We start from the raw sequence: 24871 nt of genomic DNA on the forward strand, positions 1-24871 counted from the left end.
TTTAGAAAGAGACCTTCCAAAAACATTAAAATGTATTACCGGCACGCGAAACCTTAAATTAGAGTGAATAAATAAAGACTCGGCACACCACTTCTGAAAGGTTGCCAACCCCTGCCCTACAGTGTCATGGTGTGCAGACTGTCTGCTCACAAATCTCTGTTCTCTTCTCAGGTCCGGCTGGAGCTGCTGCACAACCCAGTTTTCTGCAGCGCATCCACTTCCAAGGCTAAATACCGGCAGATGCTTGACATCAAAGCCAAGTCCTCCCGGGCCGTGCCATTAGTGATTGTCCCACTGCAGCTGGGATCTCATGACATTGAGGTCAAGGGAGCAGTGTGGGGAAGTTCTTTGTCTGATGGTGTGAAGAAGAAACTGAAGGTTGTGGTAGGTATCAGGTGATGGGGGCGTGATGTCTGCTGGAGGGCAAAGGGCAGGAAGCCAGATTGGCTGGATTCTGGAATTGGTGCTGTACCTTAACCTGTTAAATTAACACTCTGCATCTCCATCCTCATCCCACTAACTCCCCTCCTCTGTGACAACTACAGCAGGGCTGGGGCTGGCCTGGTTATCTTGCACTCAATCCTCTGAGCTGTCATATAAGAGACCTAGGTTCAGTCCCTCAGGCCCAGGGTCTTGCTCCTTGGACCAGTGTGTGCTGGAATCAATGCACCCAGGGAGAACCTCGTATCACTCGGCAGAGAGAGCTGAGCAAAGGAGCAGTATTGGTGGGTTGCGAAGGGCATATTGGCCTGCGCCAGGAGATCACTGCAATGCTGGGTGAGAGGAAGATCCTCCACTGAAGATCAGGGAGTAGAAAAGTCCTTCTTTTTCGAGCGCGTGCTCATAGTGATTCCAATTAGGTGTGCGTGTGCTGCGTGCATGGCCATCGGAGATCTTTTCCCTAAGAACACCCGGTGGGTCAGCTGTGGAGCCCCCTGGAGTGGCGTCTTCATGGCGCTGGATATATACCCAGCTGACCCAGCGCCCCCCTCAGTTCCTTCTTACCGCCCGTGATGGTCGTTGGAACTGTGGAGCTCGGCTTTGCTGCTCTCCACTCTCCCTAGCGTTTTTTCTCTCAACAGTTATTAATAGTTTGTTAATAGTTTATAGTAGTATAGTTATAGAGTTTTATATAGTTGTAGTGTAAATCTTGCCCTCCTCCCCGCCGGTAGGTTGGGCTCATGCCCAAAGCTCCAGGCTTGAAACCCTGCACGTCCTGCTCCAAGCCCATGCCAACGGGCAACCCCCATGACTCTTGTCTAAAGTGTCTGGGGGAATCTCATCAGACCAAGAAGTGCAGGATCTGCAAAGGTTTTCGGCCCCGGACTAAAAAGGAGCGGAACTTTCATTTGCGACAGCTCCTCGTGGAGGCGGTTCTTAGCCCTCAACCCCCAGCACCATGCCAAGACCCAGCACCGAGCGCTTCGGTGCGCAGCGCCCCAGCGGCAACAGTAGGAACTGCACCGTGGTCGGACTCTGATAGAGACCCACGGCACCGGTGTTCCCTGGCATCGCAACCGACATCATCGATCCGGCACCGCTCCCATTCACCTGGTCAGAAGCGGCACCGTAGATTGGAAAAGACTGGCCCACCTCAGCAGACGCCAGCCTCCCTGGATCCGCCCTTGGCGCCGCATCATGTAGAGGAGTGACCAGGGGCACAAGGGCCGACTTTGGCACCGTTGACTAGGGACCGAGAGCGGAGCCGTTGAGTCCGGTGCGTCTGGACTCCCCAACGCATAGCGTGGTTGAAGTCCAGTTGCCATTGACTCCGGACACATTTGTGGCTGCAAGGGATCTGATTGCTACGACAGCTTCGGCATTCCCTCAGCAGACAAAGGTACCGGTTCCTGCTCATGTGGCCCCATCTCGGGGCAAACCGGCCCTTATCCCCGCTGGCACTGTCAGTTGAGCCACGGCACCGATCCCGCTCTCGGCCCCGTTCCTGCTCCCGACATCGCTCGCAGTCCTGATGTCACTCGCAGTCCCGGCACCGCTGTCCTTCGCAGCGCCGGTCGTACTCGCGGCACCGGTTGTACTCGCGGCACCAATCAGACTCCTGGCACCGCTCTCTCTGTACGCTGGTCACTGTCCAGGAGCAGATCTCGGTCCAGACGCCACTCCCGACGATGATCACCGTCGCAGACTAGGTACAGGTCCTGACACTGCTCCCCGTCGCAGTACCACTCTCCATCTTGGAGGTACTGATCCCCATTGCATCGACGAGACTCGGCACAGACCCGCTCTGCACCATTATGGCCATCACGTTCCGCCTCTTGTTCAACGGAGTCAGACGTGGGGTCGTGTCTGTCCGAACGCCACCACTTGGATCACAGCCGCCTGGACTCAGGGACTAGTCATTGGCAGGTGCAAAGACAAGGTGCCCTTTTGGACACCTGGGCATACCACTTCTCATTCAGCCCTCTCCGAGCTACGTGTGCCAGAGGCCACCATCAGCCGTCCTGCTCCTGCGGGCATGGAAACTGGGGCGTCGTCCATCCAGGCTCCAGACCCTCCTCCAACTCCAGTTCCTGGCCCAGACGCTGAGGTTGCGGCCTCAGGATGCCAAGACCTAGCTCAGCAAGAGGTCCCAGATGATCCTCTTCCTTCCGTGGCCTCCTCCTCATCCTCACCTGATGAGGCGGTGGCAGGAACTGCTATTTTGGGTTCCCCCCACTATAGACCTCTGTGCCCATCAGGACCTCTTACGTAGGGTGGCGCACAATATGAACCTCCAAGCAGAGGAGGTTATAGAGGTGGAGGACCCTGTGGTTGACATTTTGTCCACAGAGGCTCTGTCTAGGGTGGCCCTACTACTCATCTGGACCATCCAGACCACAGCCAGAACAATCTGGCAAACACCCACGTCCATTCCTACGACTGCTAAAGGGGTGGAGCAGAAGTACTTCGCCCCCTCCAAGGGATATGACTATTTGTACACGCACCCACAGCCCTGTTCACTGTGGGTGGCCTCAGTGAATGAGAAGGAGTGCCATGGTCAGCAAGCCCCGGCACCCAAATCAAAAGAGGCCAAACGCCTCGATTTATTTGGGCGCAAAGTCTACTCCTCGGGCAGATTTCAGCTCCAGATTGCAAACCAGCAGGCACTCCTGAGCCGATACAACTATAACTCTTGGATACGCAACTTCAGCTACGTGAATAACGTAGCTGAAGTCGAAGTATCTTAGTTCGAACTTAAAGGTACTTACCGCCGGTCCACACACGGCAGGCAGGCTCCCCCGTTGACTCCGCCTACTCCTCTCGCGGAGCAGGATTACCGGCATCAATGGCGAGCACTTCCAGGATCGATTTATCGCGTCTAGACAAGACGCGATAAATCGATCCCAGAAGATGGACTGCTTGCCACCGAACCAGCGGGTAAGTATAGACGTACCCTGTCAGAGTAGCCGGCAAGAAGGAACTGAGGGGACACTGGGTCAGCTGCGGTATATTTCTAGTGCCATGAAGGCGCCACTCCATGGGCCTCCAGAGCCGACCCACCGGGTGTTGCTAGGGTAAAAATTCTCTGACGGCCGTGCACGTGGCGTGCACACACCTAATTGGAATGGATATGAGCAACACATCTAGAAGAACAACAGTTACAAAGGTGAGTAACCGTCTTTTCAGGGAGGTCACAGAGCAATGATGGAATGAATTGAGCTTCTCACTTCCTCACCCTGCCAGACTCTGTAAGCCAGATTCATAAGAACGGCCATACTGGGTCAGACCAATGGTCCATCTAGCCCAGTGTCCTGTCTTCCAACAGTGGCCAGTGCCAGGTGCCCCAGAGGGAATGAACAGAACAGGCAATCATCAAGTGATCCATCCTGTCACCCATTCCCAGCTTCTGGCAAAAATCCCTCCTGTTCATCAGTGGTGTTATGCCAGGGTTGATTTTGGCCTAGGGACTTCTCCTTAGATGCATCCTAACCAGGATGCAAAATGAAAGGGGACGCTGCCTGAGGCTGAGGTCAGATTCCAGACACACTGGGATGGAGCCTGATCTCAGTTTCACTTGAGCGCTCACTTCCGATGGAGTCACTCCTGATTCACGCTGATCTCAAGATCAGCAAGTCGCTCACCTTTTCCTACTGCTCTTCATTGTCTCTGAATGCTACTGTGCTTACTATACTCTTGTCATTCCTTTCTAGCCGGAAGGGATAAGGATGAACAAAACAATTATGTCTGTGGTACTGGATCCATCTGCGAAAGGAGCAGGTGAGTAGCCGCACTGCTTTGCCTATACGTGGCGCCTCTCATCCTGAAGGTCTCAAAGAATTCCACAATCTATATCTAAGTGAGGGTATCTCTGTTTTTGGAGCCCTTGTATCTAACCCAAACCCTTAATCAAATCTGCAGCAAACTTCCCTGAAAAATTCTACCCTGGCATCCGATCGTGCATGGGAGATTTCAGAGGGATTGGTTTCGTGTTGGCTGAGATGGAGGTCAAAATCAGGCTCATCACGGAAGACTAGAATCAGCGCAATGCAGAGCAATTCTGCTGCCACTGAAATGCAGCCGCCTCTGCCTGCCTCATATTCATAGCTTCCTGGTTCCCATCTCAGCTGCCCCCTCCCTCCCTTTGCCCTAGCACGTCAGTGGATAGTGCAGGGCTCTATGAGCGTTGAAGAGTGTTATTCAAGAACCAGCAGCAAAGCTCACCCGGCTGGACGGATGTCGTTTCACTGTCTCTTCTCCTCGTCCTTCCTTTTCAGGGGGAGTCCAGGAAGTGAAGGTGAAAGCGGCAGATATAGATGACATGGTTCCAGACACAGAATCGGAGACCAAAGTCAGCATCCAAGGCAAGGGCCTCTGATTTGAAAGTGTTTTATGCTTTAGAAACAGAGTGAAGGGAGCAATGAATTCTCTGGTAGCCACACTCGCAGGAGGTGAACCGATTACCCACCTGGTTCTGTTACAACTGTCTACGTGCACTATCGGGCATTAATGGCCAAGATACAGCAAAGTCATTGTCGGCGTGTGGCTAAGCAAGATGCTCACAGGAGAGACAGGTGCACTGTTTGACCTCCAGCCGCTTCCCGCCGTCAAACAGCTGTTTGTTGCTGGGTTAGGATCCGATCTTCATAGGGTTTGGGTTTGCTCAGCACTGTGCCGGACTGAGCTCTCAATCCGCCACTGCCCGCAGAGAGGTCTGTCTGTCTCTCTGTCCCCACCAGCGCCTGCTCTCGGTGCTCGAATTCACGCCGTGTTATTTCCTTGGCCAGGAAACCCTGTGACAATCATTGTCGAAAACTCCATCGACGGGGCCAACCTGAAGCACCTCATTGTGACGCCGTCTGGCTGTGGGGAACAGAACATGATCAGCATGACCCCCCCCGTCATCGCCACCATCTACCTGGACAGCACCGAGCAGTGGGAAAGGATCGGGGTGGAACGCAGAGCGGAAGTCATCAAGTTGATCATGCAAGGTAAGTACTTCTCATACCAGACAGCAAATCCCTCTTCAGGCTCGCGTTAGGGACACAGGACTGGCCCCGAGGTCCATCTAGCCCAGTAGCCTGTCTCGGAGAGTGGCCGGTACCAAATGCTTCAGAAACCTCATGTTAAGCACATTGGGTGATAGAGAGTCCACGGATCAGGCAGGTAGCCTGGCACTCAGGGGACACCAGTTCAGTTCCCTGCTCTGCCACAGACTCCTGGTGTGATGTTGGACAAGTCACTTAATCTCTCTGTGACTCCATTTCCCCCCTGCACATGGGGAGAGTCGCAGTGCCCTGCTGCACAGGGGGGTTGTGAGGGTAGATGGCAGGAGCTCCGCAAGCTCCCACCGGCACCTGGATCGTGGCCCTGCCTGCACTCTGCCCTTCCCCACGAAGCCCCTCCGCTTTTCCCCTCCCCCTGTGGGCCACTCACACTCTACCCCAAGGCCCCGCCCCACTAGGCTTCTTCCCCCCAAGATCTTGCCCTTGCTCCACCTCTTCCCGCCCCCATTCTGCTGCTCACTCCTCTCCGTCCCCTCCTCCCCTGTCACTCACCCATAAGGCAGGAAAAAGTGGGAGGGGCCATGTCCCCCTGGCCCCCCCGTTCCGGCACCCCTGGTAGTTACATTCAGGATTATGAGGCACCCCGGTACTATGGGATGGTCGTGGGGTGGAGGCCATTCACCCACAGTTCAAATCCGTGTCAGGTTGGCACTTGGTAGCAAGGAAGGATAGAGAATCTCATCACCATTGAGAGAACTTGGTAGGTTTCAGCCTAGCTCCTGAAGGAACAGGTGTCCCTTTCCCTACACCCTGAGCCCCTTTGTGGGCCGCCTACATTAGGTGCGGAGTCTGAACTACAAACATCCCATCCCTTAAGCTTTTACAATATGGGGAAACTGAGGCATCCCACCTCCCAGGTCCCCATACACTCTATTCACTTTACCCCACTCCCACCCCGAAGGGAGGATTTATGCTGGTGAGGAATGGGGCAGTGCCCATGCCAATCGGCTTCCCCACCAGACAGGTTTCTGCCTTTGCTTCCCTTGAGTTGCTGTGCTGTGTTCCTCCCGAGAGACGCCTGCAGAAAGTGGAGAGCCACACAACTCAGACAGCCGCGGCAGGGGTCACAGCTCTGATTTCGTTTGCGTTACGCATGTAAAGTCCTCATTAGACGCTCACCAGACATCGCACAGCTCCTTCTTACTCTCCCTGTTTCAGGTTACACACAGCAGATGGTTTACAAAAAACCCGACTTCTCATACGCTGCTTTCAAAGACCGGCCATCAAGCACTTGGTGAGGACAGTGGGTTTTCTAATGCACCCTCTTGATCAGCGTTAGCCTGACCCTACACATGCAATACGTGAGCCAGAGCAAGTCAGTCTCCAGCCGAAAACCAGAGGGCAAAGGTCAACACACACAATGGGAAAAAAGTACCCAATCCAACTCCCACAAATGGCAATGGAAAGACGCCCAAAGATGAGACAGGCACCTGGCAGGATTTACAAAAGCACCTAAGCAGAGTAGGGGCTTAATTCCCTTTGAAATGGGAGTTGGGTGCCTAACTCACTTAGGCACGCCAAGTATGCCTAGTTGCATATTTAGGTGCCTAAATACCTTGTAAATGTGGCCCCCAGTGATTTCAGTGACAGTTCAGTGTGGGTGAGTGGATGGCTTGAGGGATTGGTGATGAATAAGGTGAAGATTTAGTCATGGGTATTTTCTGACTGCATCCAGCCGCCCACAGTCCCGAGGCCCCTGGGGACTGCTCTCTGATGGTCTCCGGGGCTGCCCGCAGGACCACTGCTCCAGCCACTGCTCAGACTGCCCCCAGGTTGGCCCCTGGGCAGGGCCGGCTCCAGGCACCAGCAAAGGAAGCAGGTGCTTGGGGCGGCCAAAAGAAAGTGGCGGCAAGTCCGGGTCTTCGGTGGGAATTCGGCGGCGGCTCCCTCAGTCCCTCTCTTCCTCTTTGAGCTGCCGCTGAAGTGCCACTGAAGAGGAAGAGAGGGAGCGAAGGACCCACTGCCGAATGAAGCGGCACGATTGAGCTGCCGCTGTAGTGCCGCCGATTGGCTTTTTTTCTTTTTTTTTCCGCTTCGCCGCTTGGGGTGGCAAAAAAGCTGGAGCCGGCCCTGCCCCTGGGACTGCTGCTGCTCAGGCAGTCCCCGGGGCCAGCCACACCAGCTGCTGCATCTGTGGAAGTCCTGGAACGTCATGGAATCTGTGACTTCCACGACCTTCATGACAGACTCGCAGCCTTAAGTAATGAACTCCAGGTCCTTTCACTTTTAGGTGGCTAGTTTGTAGCTGGCTCAGACTAACCGTTACCATCTTGACGACTGTGCACTGGCTTGTGTGAAGTTGAGTTTGGTGACTCTCCGGTCCAGTTCCCAGTGGGCAGCTGTCCACAGCGGGCCCCCAACCCCACCATCCTGGTCATACCACTGCAGGTGGTGAGAGCTCGGCACATCTCAAGTAGAGCCGGCCGTAACAGGGAGCAGTGTCTGGATGCGCTTTCCCAGACAAGCGGTGACATTTTCCCTAGCTCCTGCTCACTCAGGTTACCATAAACTGGCCCACATGAACCTCACTCCATTTACTGCTGTGAAACGTCTCAACTTTCACACTGAGGGTAATTCAGGGAAGGCAGGAGTGACCGTGATGTGATTGATTCTGCCCTCAGGCTGACGGCCTACTTGGCAAAGGTCTTTGCTATAGCTAAGAAACTGGTGCCCATTGAAAATCAAGTTATCTGCGGAGCAGTGAAATGGCTGATCCTGGAAAAGCAGAAACCAGATGGGGTCTTCCAAGAAGACGCCCCCGTAATCCACGGAGAGATGGTTGTACGTGTTTCCTTTGACTTTTACACACCAATCACTACCCACCTCAGTCATCACAGTAACTTGTTGATTAATATTCAAAGGGACGTCTTACTGGGCTACATCCCAAAGTCTGTGCTCATGCAGACTGATCTCTTCTCTCTCTCTCTCTTGCATCAGTGGAACAACCCAGTGCAGTTACCTGGGCAGCAGTGAATGGAGATTTAGGCCCAATGGGCCAGATTGTATCTATTTAGTCCTTAGTGAACTTCATGGAGTCTTTGCACTTCTCCCTTGTTGGGGGTAAACTTTTTGCTGGGAGTAGATCATTTTTGGTTTTGTTGTTGTTCGGGGTTTAGGAGTGGAGGGGGGGTCATTGTTGGAGTTAGGGGTGTCAGGGTTTAGTGCATGTCAGTGTTAGGGTTTATTAGGTAAAAGGGGGTGTCGGTGTTGGGCTTTTGGGGTCTCAGTGTTAGGGTTTAGGAATTGAAGGGGGTGTCAGGGTTTAGCAGAGGTGCTGGAAGTAGGGGCGCATGGGGTGCTGCAACACCCTTTGTCTTGGAGTCGTTTCCATTATATACAGGGTTACAGTTTGGTTCAATGGCTCTCAGCACCCCCACTATAAACATTGTTCCAGCACCCCTGGGGTTTAGGGCTGTCAGTGTCGGGGTTTAGTGCTGCCAGTGTCTGAGTTTAAGGGGTCTCAGGCTTAGGGTAGAAGGGGGTGTCCGTGTCTGGGTTTATTAGATAGAAGGGAGTGGGGTTAGTGCTGTGAGTGTTGTTCTCATGTGGAAAGACATCTCCAAAGGTGATAGTTTTGCAGCATTTACTAAAGACACTTAGGCTCTGGCCTGGCCTGATCTCCCCTGGGCATTGGTTCCCCTGCCAGCTGCCCTCGACTGAGAATGCCTTGTCCTCACCTCTCATGCACTTCATCCCGGGCTTAGTGATTTGCATTGCCCCAGAGGAGTGCCGCTGTCTTGGTGGTTCACAGGCCAAAGTTTGGTCTTTGATGTCACTGGGGCTTGGTCCATTAACGCACGGGAAGCTGCCTGAGAGCTAGACGTGGGACCTGAGCACCGGCCTTGTGAGCTAAATTCTCTCACGCTGTTTTAATACGAAGCATCTCTATTGACTTGGATGGAGTTCCTCCACACTGACAAAGGAGTAACTGACATCAGAACCTGGCCCATTGCACGACAGGTGTCCATTAGCCCAAGGGAGGTTCAGCAATAGGTCTGGCCACGACTGAGAGTCCATTCTTGGGTAGCTTTCTAGGAAGCATGTGTTCTGCTATAATTTCTTATGCTGAGGGCCTGGGATTAATTCTTTCTTTTCATAGTACTCGGGGGACTTTCTTATCCCAAATCTGTCCTTTGCTCCCCTTTAGGGAGGGTACAAGGGTGCTGAGCCTGATGTCTCTTTAACGGCTTTTGTGCTGATTGCATTGGAAGAGGCCAAGGACATCTGCAAGGATCAAGTCAACGTGAGTATCTCTGCACCGTATGTGCACTTCTACGTTCATACCCACGTATATTAACTTCTACGTTGATATCCAGATTTTCCCATCTTTCCATCCCCCTTGCTGGGGAAGGAGTTAGTGGCGTTGCCAGATAGTCTTCTCTTCCTCGCACACCCATTGAGGAGCTCAGGTCTTGAATGTCTGGGACGCAGCCTTCGGATTCCCCCAACAATCTCGCAAGAATCTGCCAGGAAAATGAGAGAAGCTGGGCTTGGATATTTATCATATGAAAAAAACAAGCAGAGAAAAATGATTTAAAATAACTTAGAGACCATCTTCATACATTGGAAAGAAGCAATGAGTCCTTATTTGGGTTTGGCTTCATCTTGCTATGGTTTAACGGCCTCCCCATCTACAAAAGGAGAGACTATCAGAATACAAGGCTTTCAGGATTACAAACTGGGCGGGTTTAAGTTTCCTGTTATTATTATAATTATTATTTATAGTGAGGTAACCCCTTGGACCCTCAGTTCAGGACCAGAGATCCCATTGTGCCAGGTGCTGTACAAACACAGAACCAGAAGACAGTCTCTGCCCCAGAGAGTTTGCAATCTAAGCATGCAGGAATATTTAGGGGAACTGAACGTGTCAGGGAATTAGTTACGGGACATTGATGAAGGAACAGAAGTTTGACACCGTGTAGAATTAAGCATGAGGGTTTATTACACACAGTGCTGGAGGAGTGTCACTTCGCTTATTAGGCTAAACAATTGATTAAAATAGATCATATAGGGTGCCAATGGGTGGAGAGAAGTGACGGGGTGGGAGTTCCCGAGCCCCTGGATAGGTACTAGCAGCAAGACAGAATGAACACAGTAAGCCATTAGTCTAAAAGATTACATAATGGCTCTGCCCATAGCTCAGGTTAACATATTTGCTAATACACAGGTGTTATTCCTGAAAATTCTTCTTTTGCAATGTGTAAGTTAAATCCTGATTTTAGATCCATAGAGATGACGGTGACTCTTTTCAGACAGGTTGGCCCACAGGTACATACCTGGAGGGTTTAAAGCAATCCTCTGCCCAGCCTCCTGTACCCTGAACTCCTCATTTCTGGGCCCACCACAGAGCCCACGCCCCCAGCCGGAGCCCTCACCCCATCCCACACCCCAACCCTCAATTTAGTGAGCATTCGTGGCCCACCATACAATTTCCATATCCAGATGTGGCCCTCAGGCCAAAAAGTTTGCCCACCCCTGCTCTAGCACCCTGCCATGTCATTAACCACAGTTACATCCCCCAGAATTAAAGTGATCATTTCAGTAGAACCTCAACTGGCCAGACAGCAACCGAACCTCCTTTCTACCCCCTCATCATTAGGAGAAGCAAACCCTCAGCCCTCTCCAAGGACCCTATCAAAGAGGTGTCTTTTCAGCACGCTCAGGTCACCACATTTGAGCTATTTCAGGCCAAGCTGGGGAACAACTTCCAGAGTCTTGGAGCCCTTGTAGAGAACAGCCTGGCAGCTGCCCCCTCTCTTTTATAGTGAGGGGGAGCCCACTGACTGCAGCTGTAGCAATACAGCATGAGGAGAGAGGCAATCAGCCAAAGGGTGAAGACAGCGTGGCCTAGTGGGTAGCGCACTGGACTAGGTTTCAGGAGACTTGAATTCTCATCCCACACCTGCTGGGGAACCTCAGGCAAATAACATCCCTGCTCTGTGCCTCAGTTTCCCTTTCTATAATTTGGAGCTCACAAGACTAACCTCCTTTGTAAAGCGCGTGGAGATCTGCAGAAAAAAAGTGTAATATAAGAGGTTGGTCCTGTTAGATCCCGTGCCCCGGTCAAACTGACATGGGGACGACACTACCCTCTCTCATCCCAGGGAGGCTTGCTCAGCCGCTGTTCCATTCGTGGGGCTAAACAGAGGACATCCTCCTCCAGAATTGCCTCCATCTTTCTTCTTCAGGCTTGCCAGTCCTACATTTGCTCCATATGCTCTTTGTCCTCCTGTACATTGTCTGTCCACTATTTTCTTGGCCATCCTCTTGTTTTCCGCTAGTAAACGTTACTCTCAAATGCCTCCTTAACAGGATTCCCTCTTCATCCCCACTGTGTACATGCCCACCACATCATCTCATCCTCCTCTCTTCCAGCTTCTGTCTGATACCACAGACCAGGGCCAGATTTAAGGGCAGGCAATCCAGGCTTGGGGTGGGTGGGCGCCGCACTCGGGGTGCTGTTTTTGTTGTTAAAGACAAAAGAGAAAATCGAATGTTTGAAGTAAAATGTTTCCGGTATTCCGTATGTGGATTCATTTTTCACTAACCTCCTAGAATGTTCTGGACCGATAAACTTTGTTTCTATAAGCTTAGAGGAAAACAATTTTTTTATTTGCTTATATATGCATGAAAAAATACAGATTTACAGCTCCCAGCATGCAAATTTATCATAAGCACATAAGAATGGCCATACTGGGTGAGATCAAAGGTCCATCCAGCCCAGTATCCTGTCTGACAGTGGCCAATGCCAGGTGCCCCAGAGGGAGTGAACCGAACAGGTAATGATCAATTGATCTCTCTCCTGCCATCCATCTCCACCCTCTGACAAACAGAGGCTAGGGACACCATTCCTTATCCATCCTGGCTAATAGCCATTAATGGACTTAACCTCCATGACTTTATCTAGTTCTCTTTTAAACCCTCTTACAATCCTAGCCTTCACAATCTCCTCAGGCAAGGAGTTCCACAGGTTGACTGTGCGCTGTGTGAAGAAGAACTTCCTTTTATTTGTTTTAAATATGCTGCCCATTAATTTCATTTGGTGGCTCCTAGTTCTTATATTATGGGAACAAGTAAATAACTTTTCCTTATTCACTTTCTCCACATCACTCATGATTTTATATACCTCTATCATATCTCCCCTTAGTCTCCTCTTTTTTTTTTTAAAGATGCCTTTTTATCTCTCACTGCATCTTTTAAATGGTTGCTAAGCCACGGTGGCTCTTTTTTAATTCCTTTACTGTGTTTTTTAATTTGGGGGTATACATTTAAGTTGAGCCTCTATTATGGTGTCTTTGAAAAGTGTCCATGCAGCTTGCAGGGATTTCACTCTAGTCACTGTACCTTTCATTTCTGTTTAACTAACCCCCTCACTTTTGCATAGTTCCCTTTCTGAAATTAAATGCCACAGTGTTGGGCTGATGAGGTGTTCTTCCCACCACAGGAATATTAAATTTTATTATATTATGGTCACTATTTCCAAGCAGTCCTGTTATAGTTACCTCTTGGACCAGATACTGGGCTCCACTCAGGACTAAATCGAGAGTTGCCTCTCCCCTTGTGGGTTCCTGTACCAGCTGCTCCAAGAAGCAGTCATTTAAAGTATCGAGAAATTTTGTGTCTGCATTTCATCCTGAGGTGACATGTACCCAGTCAATATGGGGATAATTGAAATCCCCCACTATTATTGAGTTCTTTATTTTGACAGCCTCTCTAATGTCCCTTAGCATTTCATCGTCACTATCACTGTCCTGGTCAGGTGGTCGATAATAGATCACTTCTGTTATATTCTTATTAGAGCATGGAATTACTAACCATAGAGATTCTTCTATGGAACATGTGGATTCATTTAAGATTTTTACTTCATTTGATTCTACATTTTCCTTCACATATAGTGCCACTCCCCTCCTCCCCAGCAATGATTGTGTCCCATTGATTGTCCTCACTCTACCAGGTTTCTGTGATGCCTATTATATCAATATCCTCCTTTAACACGAGGCACTCTAGTTCATCCATCTTATTATTTAGACTTCTAGCATTTGTGTACAAGCACTTTAAGAACTTGTCACTGTTTATTAATCTGCCTTTTTCTGATGTGTCAGATTCTTTTTTATGTGAATGTTTCTCATCTGATCTGGTCCACACTTTATCCACTTCCATCCTCTCCTCCTGACTAGAACCTAGAGAATCTCTATCAATAGACTGTCCCCTAAGAGAAGTCTCTGTCCAATCCACCTGCTCCTCTGCAGCCATCGGCTTTCCCCCATCTCCTAGTTTAAAAACTGCTCTACAACCTTTTTAATGTTTAGTGCCAGCAGTCTGGATCCACTTTGGTTTAGGTGGAGCCCATCCTTCCTGTCCCAAAAGTTTCCCCAGTTTCTAATAAATCTAAACCCCTCCTCCCTACACCATCGTCTCATCCACGCATTGAGACTCTGAAGCTCTGCCTGCCTACCTGGCCCTGTGCGTGGAACTGGGAAGCATTTCTGAGAATGCCACCATAGAGGTCCTGGATTTCAGTCTCTTTCCTAGCAGCCTAAATTTGGCCTCCAGGACATCTCTCCTACCCTTCCCTATGTCATTGGTACCTACATGTACCATGACCACCGGCTCCTCCCCAGCACTATACATAAGTCTATCTAGATGCCTCGAGAGATCCGCAACCTTCGCACCAGGCAGGCAGGTCACCATACAGTTCTCCCGGTGATCACAAACCCAGCTATCTATGTTTCTAATGGTCAAATCTCCCATTACTAACACCTGCCTTTTCCTATGACTGGAGTTCCCTCCCCCGGAGAGGTAACCTCAGTGCGAGAGGATACCCCAACATCATCTGGAAGGAGGGTCCCAACTATGGGAAGGTTTCCCTCTGCTCCTGTTGACTGCTCTCCTTCCCTGAGCCTTTCATCCTCCTTAACAGCACAGAGGCTGTCTGACCAAAGATGGGACAAATCTACAGTGTCCTGGAAAGCCTGAATAACATACCTCTCTGCCTCCCTTAGCTCCTCCAGTTCCGCCGTCCTGGCCTCTAAAGCCCATACGTGGTCTCTGAGGGCCAGGAGCTCCTTGCAGCAAATGCACACATATGCCACCCGCCCACAGGGCAGGTAATCATACATGCTACACTGAGCGCAATAAACAGGATAGCCCCCACGCAGTTGCTGGGCTTCTGCCTCCATTCTCATCTATAGCTACCTAGGTTAATGATAGGGTTTTTGTTTAAATCAAAAAGTTTGATTATAGTTTAGTTTACAGGTTTTAAAGAATGGCAAGTGTATCTTGCCCCCTTCCCAACTCCCTCTCAAAACTCCCTGTTAGCAGTCCCTGTTTTGCAAAGCTCCTTGGTCGCTTGCTCACTGCTTTATAAAGCCCTGGCCTCCTTGATAGCCCCGCCCCCTAACTAAGGCTCAGCCAATGAACAGAGGCTTCTAGATTTCAAACCTTGTTTAGAAGCTCACAGCTTCCAACTGCCAGCCACAGCACATGGTCCTTCAAACAGACAAACACAAGCTCAGCACACAGCAAGTAACCCCCAAACACAAACACACACTACAGACAGCCACTTACCCCAAGGGTCCTGTATTTGCTCCTCCTTCATCTTATACGACAGGGATAAATCATGCATATGAATCATGCATCAAAGTGGGGAAATGGGCTACAAATGCAAGAACAAATAAGGTATTCAAAAATTTAACAAATAGAGCGAGGGACGCCAAAGACGCTCTGGGGCGCCATTTGGGCTAGGGCTGGCCCTGCTACAGACTTTGGGCTCACTCCTGATGACATTCTGCATGTGGTCCAGAAATGTCCCCTTTTGCTACCCTCAAATATCTCACTTCCATGTCTTCCTGCCTCCTCTGTCTTTCACCACTGTGAAATTACATAAAGCTGGAAGCCACATAAATTCGTAATGAATTAATGTAACCCACACCTCCTGGGTGTGGTGTCTGTCCCATCTAGTGGCACTGAGACCAGGTAGAGCGAGATTAATGAATCTGCTCTAGACACTTTGGGCTTTTAGTTCAGTAAAGGCTCATGCATTTAGCTCCACAGGTCCCAGGTTCAATCCTGCCCTCCGACATTAACACCACCCGAAACCTCAGCCTAACCCACGAGTTTGATTTTCTTTTGTTTTCCTTGTCACTTCGTAGAGTTTGGAAGGCAGCATCAGCAAAGCCGCTGACTACTTAGTTGAAAGGTACCAGTCTCTAACCAGACCTTACACTGTGGCTCTTGCGTCCTATGCCTTAGCAATGGTGGGGACACTGAACACCGAGAAGGCGCTCATGAGAGCTTCGACAGGTAAATGAGGGCATCTTATCAACAACTGGAAAGATGTGGCCAAGTCAGGATGGGGGTCAGGGAAGAGAAGCAAAGGAGGTTGGAGAGGGATTAATTTATGAGGAATGAATAACAGGCATAGATTTGTTCCTTTTGGCCAGATTTGAGATTGATCGGACTGGGTATAAATCCAGAGTAACTCTCCTGGGTTGAGTGGAGTTACTCCAGATTTACACCAATGTGTCTGAGCTCTGGATGTGGCAGAGATATATGGTATTACTTGTCCTCAGGAGGAATCCGAGAGCCCTGTATGTATATCTAAAGGATGTAAACCCCAAAGAGAAAGAGAGAGAAAAGAGTGGGTCAGGAGGATGTAACTGGATGAAACTGAACAAAGGGGAATTTCAGAGGATAGAGAATAATATTGCCCGCAAGGAAAATGGAGTTTGCCCCATTGTTTGGGATAGTTAAAACAGGGCAGGACAAAGCTGTTGTCTAGATATAACAATGTTATGTTGAAAGGTGCCACAGACCTTGGCCATGTCTACAATGCAGGGACTAGAACGGCACAGCTACGGTGCTGTAGCTATGCCGGTATCACCCCCTATTGTAGACGCAGACTGCACCCATGGAAGGAGTTTTCCATCTCTGTAGGAACTTCACTACCATGGTGGTCAACAGTAGCTAGGTCAACTGAAGCATTTTTCCATTGACTTAGCTTTGTGTGCACTAGGGAGGGGTTAGTTTGGCATAGCTATAGCGCTCCGGAAGGGTGTGTGTGTGTAGATTTTTCACATGCCCTGAGTCACACAGCTATGACGACCTAAGTTTTAAGTGTAGACCAGGCCCTTGTTCAAGTTAATGGGTGTGCCAGGCACTCTTTCAGACTCAGCAGAAGGAGCAATCAAGACTCTTTCTGTAGTAGACACAGCTAAAAACAATGTAGGGACTGCCCAAGGCACACAGGAGGTCAAGAGCTAAGCCATGTGGTCTGAGGGGTTTCCCTGATTGCAAACACAGGGGCTAGTATGTTGGTTTTGCACCTTGTCCAGAAACCAGCTGAAAGCCTGGAGAAGTGTTATGAAACAAGGAGAGAGACATTGCTTGTTGGGCCTAGAACTCACTTCAGAAGTGGACTTGGGGATTTCTCAGCAAGGAAGTTGCCTGCTGCTGGTTTCTCTTATGCTCAGGAAAGTGGGACTTTCTGTGCATTTTTGTAAGCATTCAGGTTTACACCAGAGAATATACCTGAGGCCTATCACCAATTCCTCATCCTAATAGAAACAGTCCTCCAAGACCCCAAATATTGGGTAGCTGCTCAGCCCAAAAGGGGCAACAATCGGTTCGACTTACCGATCGTCCATGTGGAAAGTTGGGGAAGGAGTCAGGAGATGGTATGGTCCAGTCAGATCTGCTCAGAATGAGTGGATGTCCTTGGGAAGAGTCCTTTAGCCCACCTTCTTTGCTGCTACCTAGGGGGAAATCGCTGGGAAGAGCGGAACGCCCGCACCTTCAACATTGAGGGCACCTCGTACGCCTTGCTGGCCTTGCTGAAAATGAAGAAGTATGAGTTGACCGGTCCCATAGTCAGATGGCTGAGAGAGCAGAACTACTACGGAGGGGGATATGGATCTACCCAAGTGAGTATGATCCTTGTAGTCCCGGATATCCTTCCAAGACTGTTTTGTGGGAAGGCCTCCCATCAGAAGGGATGGGATTCCGATCACTTGAGTCATTGTAGAAAGCCCTGGAGAATGCCTGGTAGAGAACAATCCTGCATTGCCTGGGAGATGGGCAAAGTGACCTATCAGGTCTTTGCCATTGTTAACCTAAGGCAGAGACCAGCATAGGAGCATGACCGAATCTTCTCACTAGAGACTCCATCCTGCCAAGGTGATGGGTGTGAGCGCATGCTTCTCTTTAAGACAGCAAGTTGTCCCAGGGAGTCAATGGGCCTTCTCGTCCCATGGGCAGAAACTCACGTGCATCTGGACTCATTCTAGCATTTGTTTGTTTTTTGGCCATTGGTCTGGAGACAGGGTGCCAGGCGTGTAGGATCAACGATCTGAGTCCATATGACAAAGCCATGGTGGATCATGACTAATCTGAATTGATTTGGGTTTAATCCATCTCTTAGTAGAACTGTAAGCTTATGGTTTTTTTTATTCTTGTTTTTAAACTGTGCTTACATGAGGCACTGGAGAGGATAAAAGTCCTACTGCTAGTGACAGCTAAATAAATATCCCTATGGAGTGTCTTCAAATATCCCTCCCTTCCCTGGGGTACGGAGGCCACTATGAACTATAGGGTCTGTCTGTGTCCAGCAGCCTCAGTTGAGAAATCCCTTTACATTCCTTGCTACTGAGTCTTGTCTTTTCTCTACCTAAATGGACACTACAAGCTCTGCTGGGAGTGGTCTGTATTTTTGGAGTCACAGGCCATGTGTTCTATCCCTAACACTATGCTGTGTGTGGCATAGATGTCTCTATATATGTGACCTACACACTTCCTGGGTGTGGTGCTCTGTTCCCTCTAGTGGCACCGAGACCACTTAGAGAGATTAATGCGTCTGCTACAGCCTTAGCTAAGGGCTACATGGCTTTTAGCTCATGCAGGAGAGGCTCATGCATTTAGCAACAGGTCCCGTGTTCGAGTCCCGGACAAGCCCCCACTTGTAATACCGATAGACCCCCGTCGTCGGTAGGCAGGATCGAACCTGGGACCTCTGGAGCTAAATGTATGAGCCTCTCCTGCATGAGTTAAAAGTCATACAGCCCTTAGCTAAGGCTGTAGCACACTTATTAATCTCTCTCGCTAAGTGGTCTCGGTGCCACCAGGAGGTGTGTGGGTTACATATACATAGAAGGAGCCGCTATCTTGTTGCACCTTGTCCAGCTGACAATTGGCCCCTGTTAATAGCTAGGGGTGATGGGAAGCTAACTGACCATGTATGATTTATTTATTGACCATGGGTTCTATTCCTGGCTTGGCCACTGGCTTCCTGGGCGACGCTGGGAAAGTTACTTCCCTGCCCTGTGCCTCCATTTCCCCATCTGTAAAATGGGGATAAAGATACTGTACTGCTTTGTAAAATGCTTGGAGATCTACTGATGAAACACACGACAGAGGAGCCAGGTAATATTAGCATATAACCCTTTGCCTGCGTGACACCCAGTGGAACCCTGGTATTTTCTTTCATTGTATTTTTGGTTCCTCTTCATTAAAGAGTCTCTTTAGAAGCTGTCAGATGTTCAGTGCAGTAGGACAATAAGATGTAACTGTCTTGTCTTCCTCCTGGTGTTCTAGGCGACCATCATGGTGTTCCAGGCTCTTGCGCAGTACCAGATAGACGTTCCGCAGCACAAAGACCTGAATTTGGACATTTCTATTCTCCTGCCGCGCCGTGCTAATCCAATAAAGTACAGCATCTTAAATCACAATGCTCTGGTGGCCAGAACAGAAGAGGTATTGTGCTTCTCTGTCTGATTAGTAGAGATCACTGATTATAGAGAAAGGGGATTTGACTAGAACCTCCTACCCAAACCCTTTTTTTTGGGGGGGGGGGGGGGGGGGGGAATTCAGATTCCCGGCACCAGATCCAAATCATCCATACTTTGTACTCAGATTTTTAAGACCAGAAGGGACCATTATGATCATCTCTTCTGACCTTCGGCATGACACAGGCCAGAGAACCTCACCTACTAATTTCTGAATCAAGCCCATAACTTCTAGCTGAGCTGTGAGGTGTCTCTTAGGTAGATATCCAGTCTTGACTTAAAGACTTGAAGTGATAGAGAATCCACCACATCCTGTCAGGCCCTAGGTTCTAGGCAGTCAGGCCTGGTGATTGGAGCTGGCTCTAGTGTCAGGACTGGGCCAAGGGCAATGCTGAAATCAGGGTCTGGGGACAGGCCGTGGGTCAGAATCCACAGACAAGCCAAATCAATTGCAGTCAGAGTCCCGATGCAAGCTAACGGTCAAAGCCAGGTTGGAGTCAGTCCGAGGGCCTAGGGGGCCAGAAGGCAGATGCAGGCTGGAGCAGGTCTGTATCAGGGCTGGAGCAAGGTCAGAGCAGGGCACAGACAAGGCTGAAGTGAGCTGGAACAAGGCTCAGGCATGGCTGGGGCAGGAACTGGATCAAGGGCAGGCCAGAAGCCTGGGGCGTCTGTAACACTGCAAGGCCGGAGGAAGGTCCCTGGCTGACTAGAGCTGTTGTGCAGAGTAACTCGCAGCTCTGATGGGGAGAGTGAAATACTTGTCCCTGGGGGTCATCTGGCCTGGGCCCTGACCAGGGATAGTCACTGCAGGCTCCGTTGGAGGGGTGAGTCGCCGCAGCTGAGTGAGCAGCCCTGGGCTGGCTGGGGTTTGCCTCACACATCCCGAGGTAAATTGTTCCAGGGTTAGTGACCCAGAGTGTGTGGTTTTGAGCTGAATCCAGAAGTAGGAGGGGATGGGTTGCTATTTAGGCTTGGCTCTGGAGAAGCAATATGTCTGGAGATCAAAGAGTTACTGCCTGGGAGTGACCTTTTTTCTCCTTCATGCTATTGTCTCTGCAGAGTCCCCCCAGCCCCTCCGGGTGAGTGACTGTCAATCTCACCAGCTTCATTTTCTTCATTAGCTTCATTTGCCCTGTCTTTAAATAACAATAATAATGAAGTACAAAAGAAAATTAACCTTGGATCAACTTTACAGACCAAATGGAATGAAGACTTCACTGTGAAGGCAGAAGGGACTGGACAAGGGACCTTAACCGTAATGACGGTTTATAACGCAAAACTACGGGAGGATGAGTCTCAGTGTAAGAAGTTTGACCTGAGGGTATCGGTCGAAGAAGCCCGGGGTGGTAAGTAACCGCCTGTTTTTTCTCTTGTGAAGCTTGCTGTCAATCCTCAGATCTGGACAAATTTGGCTCAGTTACACCAGTTTAACTCCATGGACAGCAGCGGATTGACACCAATGTGTAAACCAACCACCATCTCTGCAATCACATTCTTAACTTTGGAAAGTATTTTTGTGAAGCTTCTTCAAACTCTCCCAGTTCCCGAGTCCTACAAAATTATACCCATAGGGCAGGCACTAAATAATATTTCCAGCTACTACATGTTCTAGGTTGCAACTAATGAGGGAGCAGATGCTGCCTTCTCTCATCCTGGCACTTGTTAGCAGGTAGTCTGGGTATTGTCTCCCTCTAACGTAGAGATGAGCCCATGCCAGGCAGTCTGGTGACAGACCCAAACGTCCAGTGCACACATTTCCAGACAGCCTGGGTGTGAAATCAGCCTGGGACAGAGGTCAGGATCTTCGGCACCCAAAACACAAGCCTCTGTGGCTTGGGCTAAAGGAGTAATTTCCTTTAGCTGTGAATAGCTGATCGCTAGTTGCTAGGGCTGGCCAGTAGAGGGAGATATGACCACACATTAGACCAGTATAGGATAGAGGGATCCAGGGGTTTGGCACTGCTTTTACAGAAACAGGAGATCGCTGTAAATTGTTCTTAACTTTCCCAGCTGTCCAAGTTCACACCCATAGGTTCTCTCTGTTTCAGTTCCTCTTTCTGGTAACTCTAGACTATATTCCGTTTGTGCCACCCAGCTGGGAGAGGCTTTTTAGTTTGTGTGCCAGGGACGGGAAAAGTTTTTTATGGATTGCTGGAGGGCCAGGGAGATTTATTGAGGGATTTTTAACACCTCCTGTAGGACCTGTTTAAGCCATGTTAGTGCATCTAAAAAACAAGAGGGTTTATTTGGCATGAAATTTACACTGAGATATGAATTTCTTTTCTCTTCTGCAATGTTTCTAGGTAAGAAGCCGGAAGGAGCGATGCGTTCAGTCTATATTAAAATCTGCATCAGGTGAGAACAATGCCCTTTAATGAGGATAAATAGATGGACAGAGGCAGGGGGTACCTGGAGAATCCTGGGCTATGAATTTTTCTATGGAATTGCCAAAAAAATTATGATAAAGCAACAGAAGCTGGTGGAGCGATCACAAAATCAATGTTCAAGTGATGAATTCTGATCAAAAGGGTATTTTCTCTTCTCCTCGTTAGGTTCCTCGGTGTGGTTGATGCCACAATGTCCATCATCGATGTCTCCATGCTCACTGGCTTCTCACCGGACGTGGAGGATCTTAAGAGAGTACGTCAGTGTAATCTGAGAACAGGGAACGTAATAAACAATGCAGTGGCTCGGCTGGGGCTTTCAGATGAGAAAATCCAAGGCAGCAGGTGAACAGCCAGGCTCCAGGGTTAAACCTGGAGGGAGACCAGATGGTTCTAAGGATTGGTAACAGCTTTAGGAAACCGCAACCAGTTCTCTCCAGGTCGGTGATGGAATGTCATCTCCAGTGGGCAGTTTTGGGGGCCTTTTTGGGACTCAGCTCAGTTTCCTTGGGGATGGGTGTTCACATCTCCATAACCAGCACCGCAATTGGAACGATGTAGGCCCTTTGTTGGCATTGATAGAGGAGATGCCAGTGGATGAATAGGCCATGAGCCTAACATCCAAATTCATAGACACAAACAGGGGCCGAGGCAAATTTTGCAGGTTGTGCCGGCTGCTTTGAAAATATGGCCATACCAATCTAAGTGAGTTCAATCCTGCTTTATTGGATAGCAAATTGAGGGGCTGCTATCATTTGACTGTACATGCCAGAGCAGATGGCATTGGATACAGTCTCTTGTACAGTGGGGCCAGAATTTTTTAAAAAGTGACTTCCCTTTAGATCCTCTGACCTACATGGTGCAGAGTTATTTGGGCCTGGAGAACTGTGGATACAGAAAAAGAGGCTGCACAGAAAAGCCAGGCCCCAAAGGAGTCATTGCAGTGAATTGCTGCCCTGGTATAAAATGAGGGTGGATTATTAGGAAAACAAACCCAGGGATGTTTCCAGCATTGGTGTTATCCTCCTGCAGCTGCATAAAATCAGCCAGAATGCCAAACCAGAACTATAGTGTTCCTGCTCGGCTTGTACTGAGCATGCTCAGTAACATCTACTGACACTGCTCCCCTCACTCTGCCCTCCAACTATCTGCAGGTATGGATCATCTCTGGCTGCATACGCAGTGCTTCCTGTGTGCCAGGGCTGAGCCCCGGCACCTCTGGGCCTGGCAGTTCACAGCCCCGGCACCTCTGGGCCTGGCAGTTCAGAGCCCCGGCACCTCTGGGCCTGGCAGTTCACAGCCCCGGCACCTCTGGGCCTGGCAGTTCACAGCCCCGGCACCTCTGGGCTTGCTGCATCAGTTTTAAAAGTTAAAAAAAAAAAATTGCTTGAGCCCCGGCACCTCTTTCATTACACACGTAAGCGCTGTGCATACATGCACTGTGGGCACTGAACCTGGGACCTTTATCATGAAAAGCACAATTGTTTCAGCGAGAGTACCAGCTCCCTTAGCTGTGGATAGGGTTGCCAACTTTCTAATCACACAAAACCGAACACCCTTGCCCCGCCCCTTCCCTGAGGCCCCGCCCCTGCCTCGCCTCTTCTCCAACATCTGACCCCCTGCTCACTCCATCTCCCTCCCCCCCATCGCTCACTCTCCTCCACCCTCACTCACTTTCACTGGACTGGGGCAGGTGGTTGTGGTGCGGGAGGGGCTGAGGGCTTGGCTGAGGTTGCGGGCTCTGGAGTGGGGCCCACAAATGAATTGTTCAGGGTGCGGGAGGAGGTTCTGGGGTGGCGTATGGGGTTGGGGTGCAGGGAGCAGGTTAGGGTTCCGGCTGGGGATGCGGGCTCTAGGGTGGGGACGGGGATGAGGGGGTTGGGGTGCAGGAGTGGGCTCCGGGCTGAGGCCATGGGGTTTGGAGCGTGGGAGCGGGCTCAGGGCTGGGGCAAGGGGTTGAGGTGCAGGAGGGGGTTCATGGTGCAGGCTCCAGCCAGGCAGCACTTACCTCAGGCGGCTCTTGGAAGCGGTGACATGTCCCTCCAGCTCCTAGGTGGAGGGGCCAGGGGGCTCTTCGCGCTGCCCGCACCCGCAGGCACCGCCACTGCAGCTCCCATTGGCCGTGGTTCCTGGCCAATAGGAGCTCCGGAGCTGTCGCTCGGGGCGGGGTCAGTGCGCGGTGTCCCTGTGGCTGCTCCTGCGCCTAGGAGTCGAACATGGCGGTCGCTTCCGAGAGCTGTGTGGAGCCAGGTCAGGCAGCTGCGCTGCTGACCAGAGCTGCCAGCTGCCTTTTTGACCAGGTGTTCCACTCGAAAACCAGACGCCTGGCAACCCTAGGTGTCGAGTAAATGGCAGGCTAGTATCCTCCACGCAGCTCCTATCATGGGAGACATGATCACAAGCACAACACCACTGAGTCACATAGTGAGATGGTGGGTTTTTTCCCCCAGCTGCAGGACTTTCACAGAGATGCTGCCTTACCCACAATGCCTCTTACTTTTCCTTAAAAAACAACAAGGAATCTGGTGGCATCTTAAAGACTAACAGATTTATTTGGGCATAAGCTTTCGTGGGTAAAAACCTCACTTCTTCGGATGCATAGAGTGAAAGTTACAGATGCAGGCATTATATACTGACACATGGAGAGCAGAGAGTTACTTGGCAAGTGGAGAACCAGTGTTGACAGGGCCAATTCAATCAGTCCCTATTCAAGCCCAGATTAATGGTGTTAAATTTGCAAATGAAATTTATTTCTGCTGTTTCTCTTTGAAGTCTGTTTCTGAAGTTTTTTTGTTCAATGATAGTGACTTTTAAATCTGTAATAGAATGACCAGGGAGATGGAAGTGTTCACTTACTGGCTTTTCTATGTTACCATTCCTGATGTCCGATTTGAGTCCATTTATTCTTTTGCGGAGGGACTGTCCGGTTTGGCCAATGTACATGGCAGAGGGGCATAGGGACCGGGAGTGGCTGGCTCATTAGAGAAGCAGCTTTTCCTCTCCTGGAATTGACACCTCCTCATCTAGTATTGGGAGTGGACTACATCCATCCTGATTGAATTGGCCCTGTCAACACTGGTTCTCCACTTGTGAAGTAACTCCCTGCTCTCCATGTGTCAGTATATAATGCCTGCATCTGTAACTTTCACTCTATGCATCTGAAGAAATGAGGTTTTTCCCCACGAAAGCTTATGTCCAAATAAAT

The 24871-nt window shown here is 50.1% G+C and overlaps 1 protein-coding gene across 1 annotated transcript in view; it reads left to right on the forward strand.

Moving 5' to 3' along the window:
- LOC128828317 (complement C3-like) overlaps positions 1 to 24871 on the forward strand; it is an 87603-nt gene that overhangs the window by 52670 nt on the left and 10062 nt on the right. Inside the window, exons 22-34 of the mRNA XM_054012875.1 lie at positions 172 to 384; positions 4152 to 4218; positions 4716 to 4802; positions 5226 to 5429; positions 6663 to 6738; positions 8126 to 8285; positions 9652 to 9747; positions 15656 to 15806; positions 17262 to 17425; positions 19092 to 19250; positions 20478 to 20628; positions 21586 to 21637; positions 21835 to 21922. Coding sequence (XP_053868850.1) covers positions 172 to 384; positions 4152 to 4218; positions 4716 to 4802; positions 5226 to 5429; positions 6663 to 6738; positions 8126 to 8285; positions 9652 to 9747; positions 15656 to 15806; positions 17262 to 17425; positions 19092 to 19250; positions 20478 to 20628; positions 21586 to 21637; positions 21835 to 21922 — 1668 coding nt within the window. The remainder of the gene's footprint in view (positions 1 to 171; positions 385 to 4151; positions 4219 to 4715; positions 4803 to 5225; positions 5430 to 6662; positions 6739 to 8125; positions 8286 to 9651; positions 9748 to 15655; positions 15807 to 17261; positions 17426 to 19091; positions 19251 to 20477; positions 20629 to 21585; positions 21638 to 21834; positions 21923 to 24871) is intronic.

Source organism: Malaclemys terrapin, chromosome 23 (assembly GCF_027887155.1).
Source record: "Malaclemys terrapin pileata isolate rMalTer1 chromosome 23, rMalTer1.hap1, whole genome shotgun sequence".
Taxonomy (NCBI): Eukaryota; Metazoa; Chordata; order Testudines; family Emydidae; genus Malaclemys; species Malaclemys terrapin.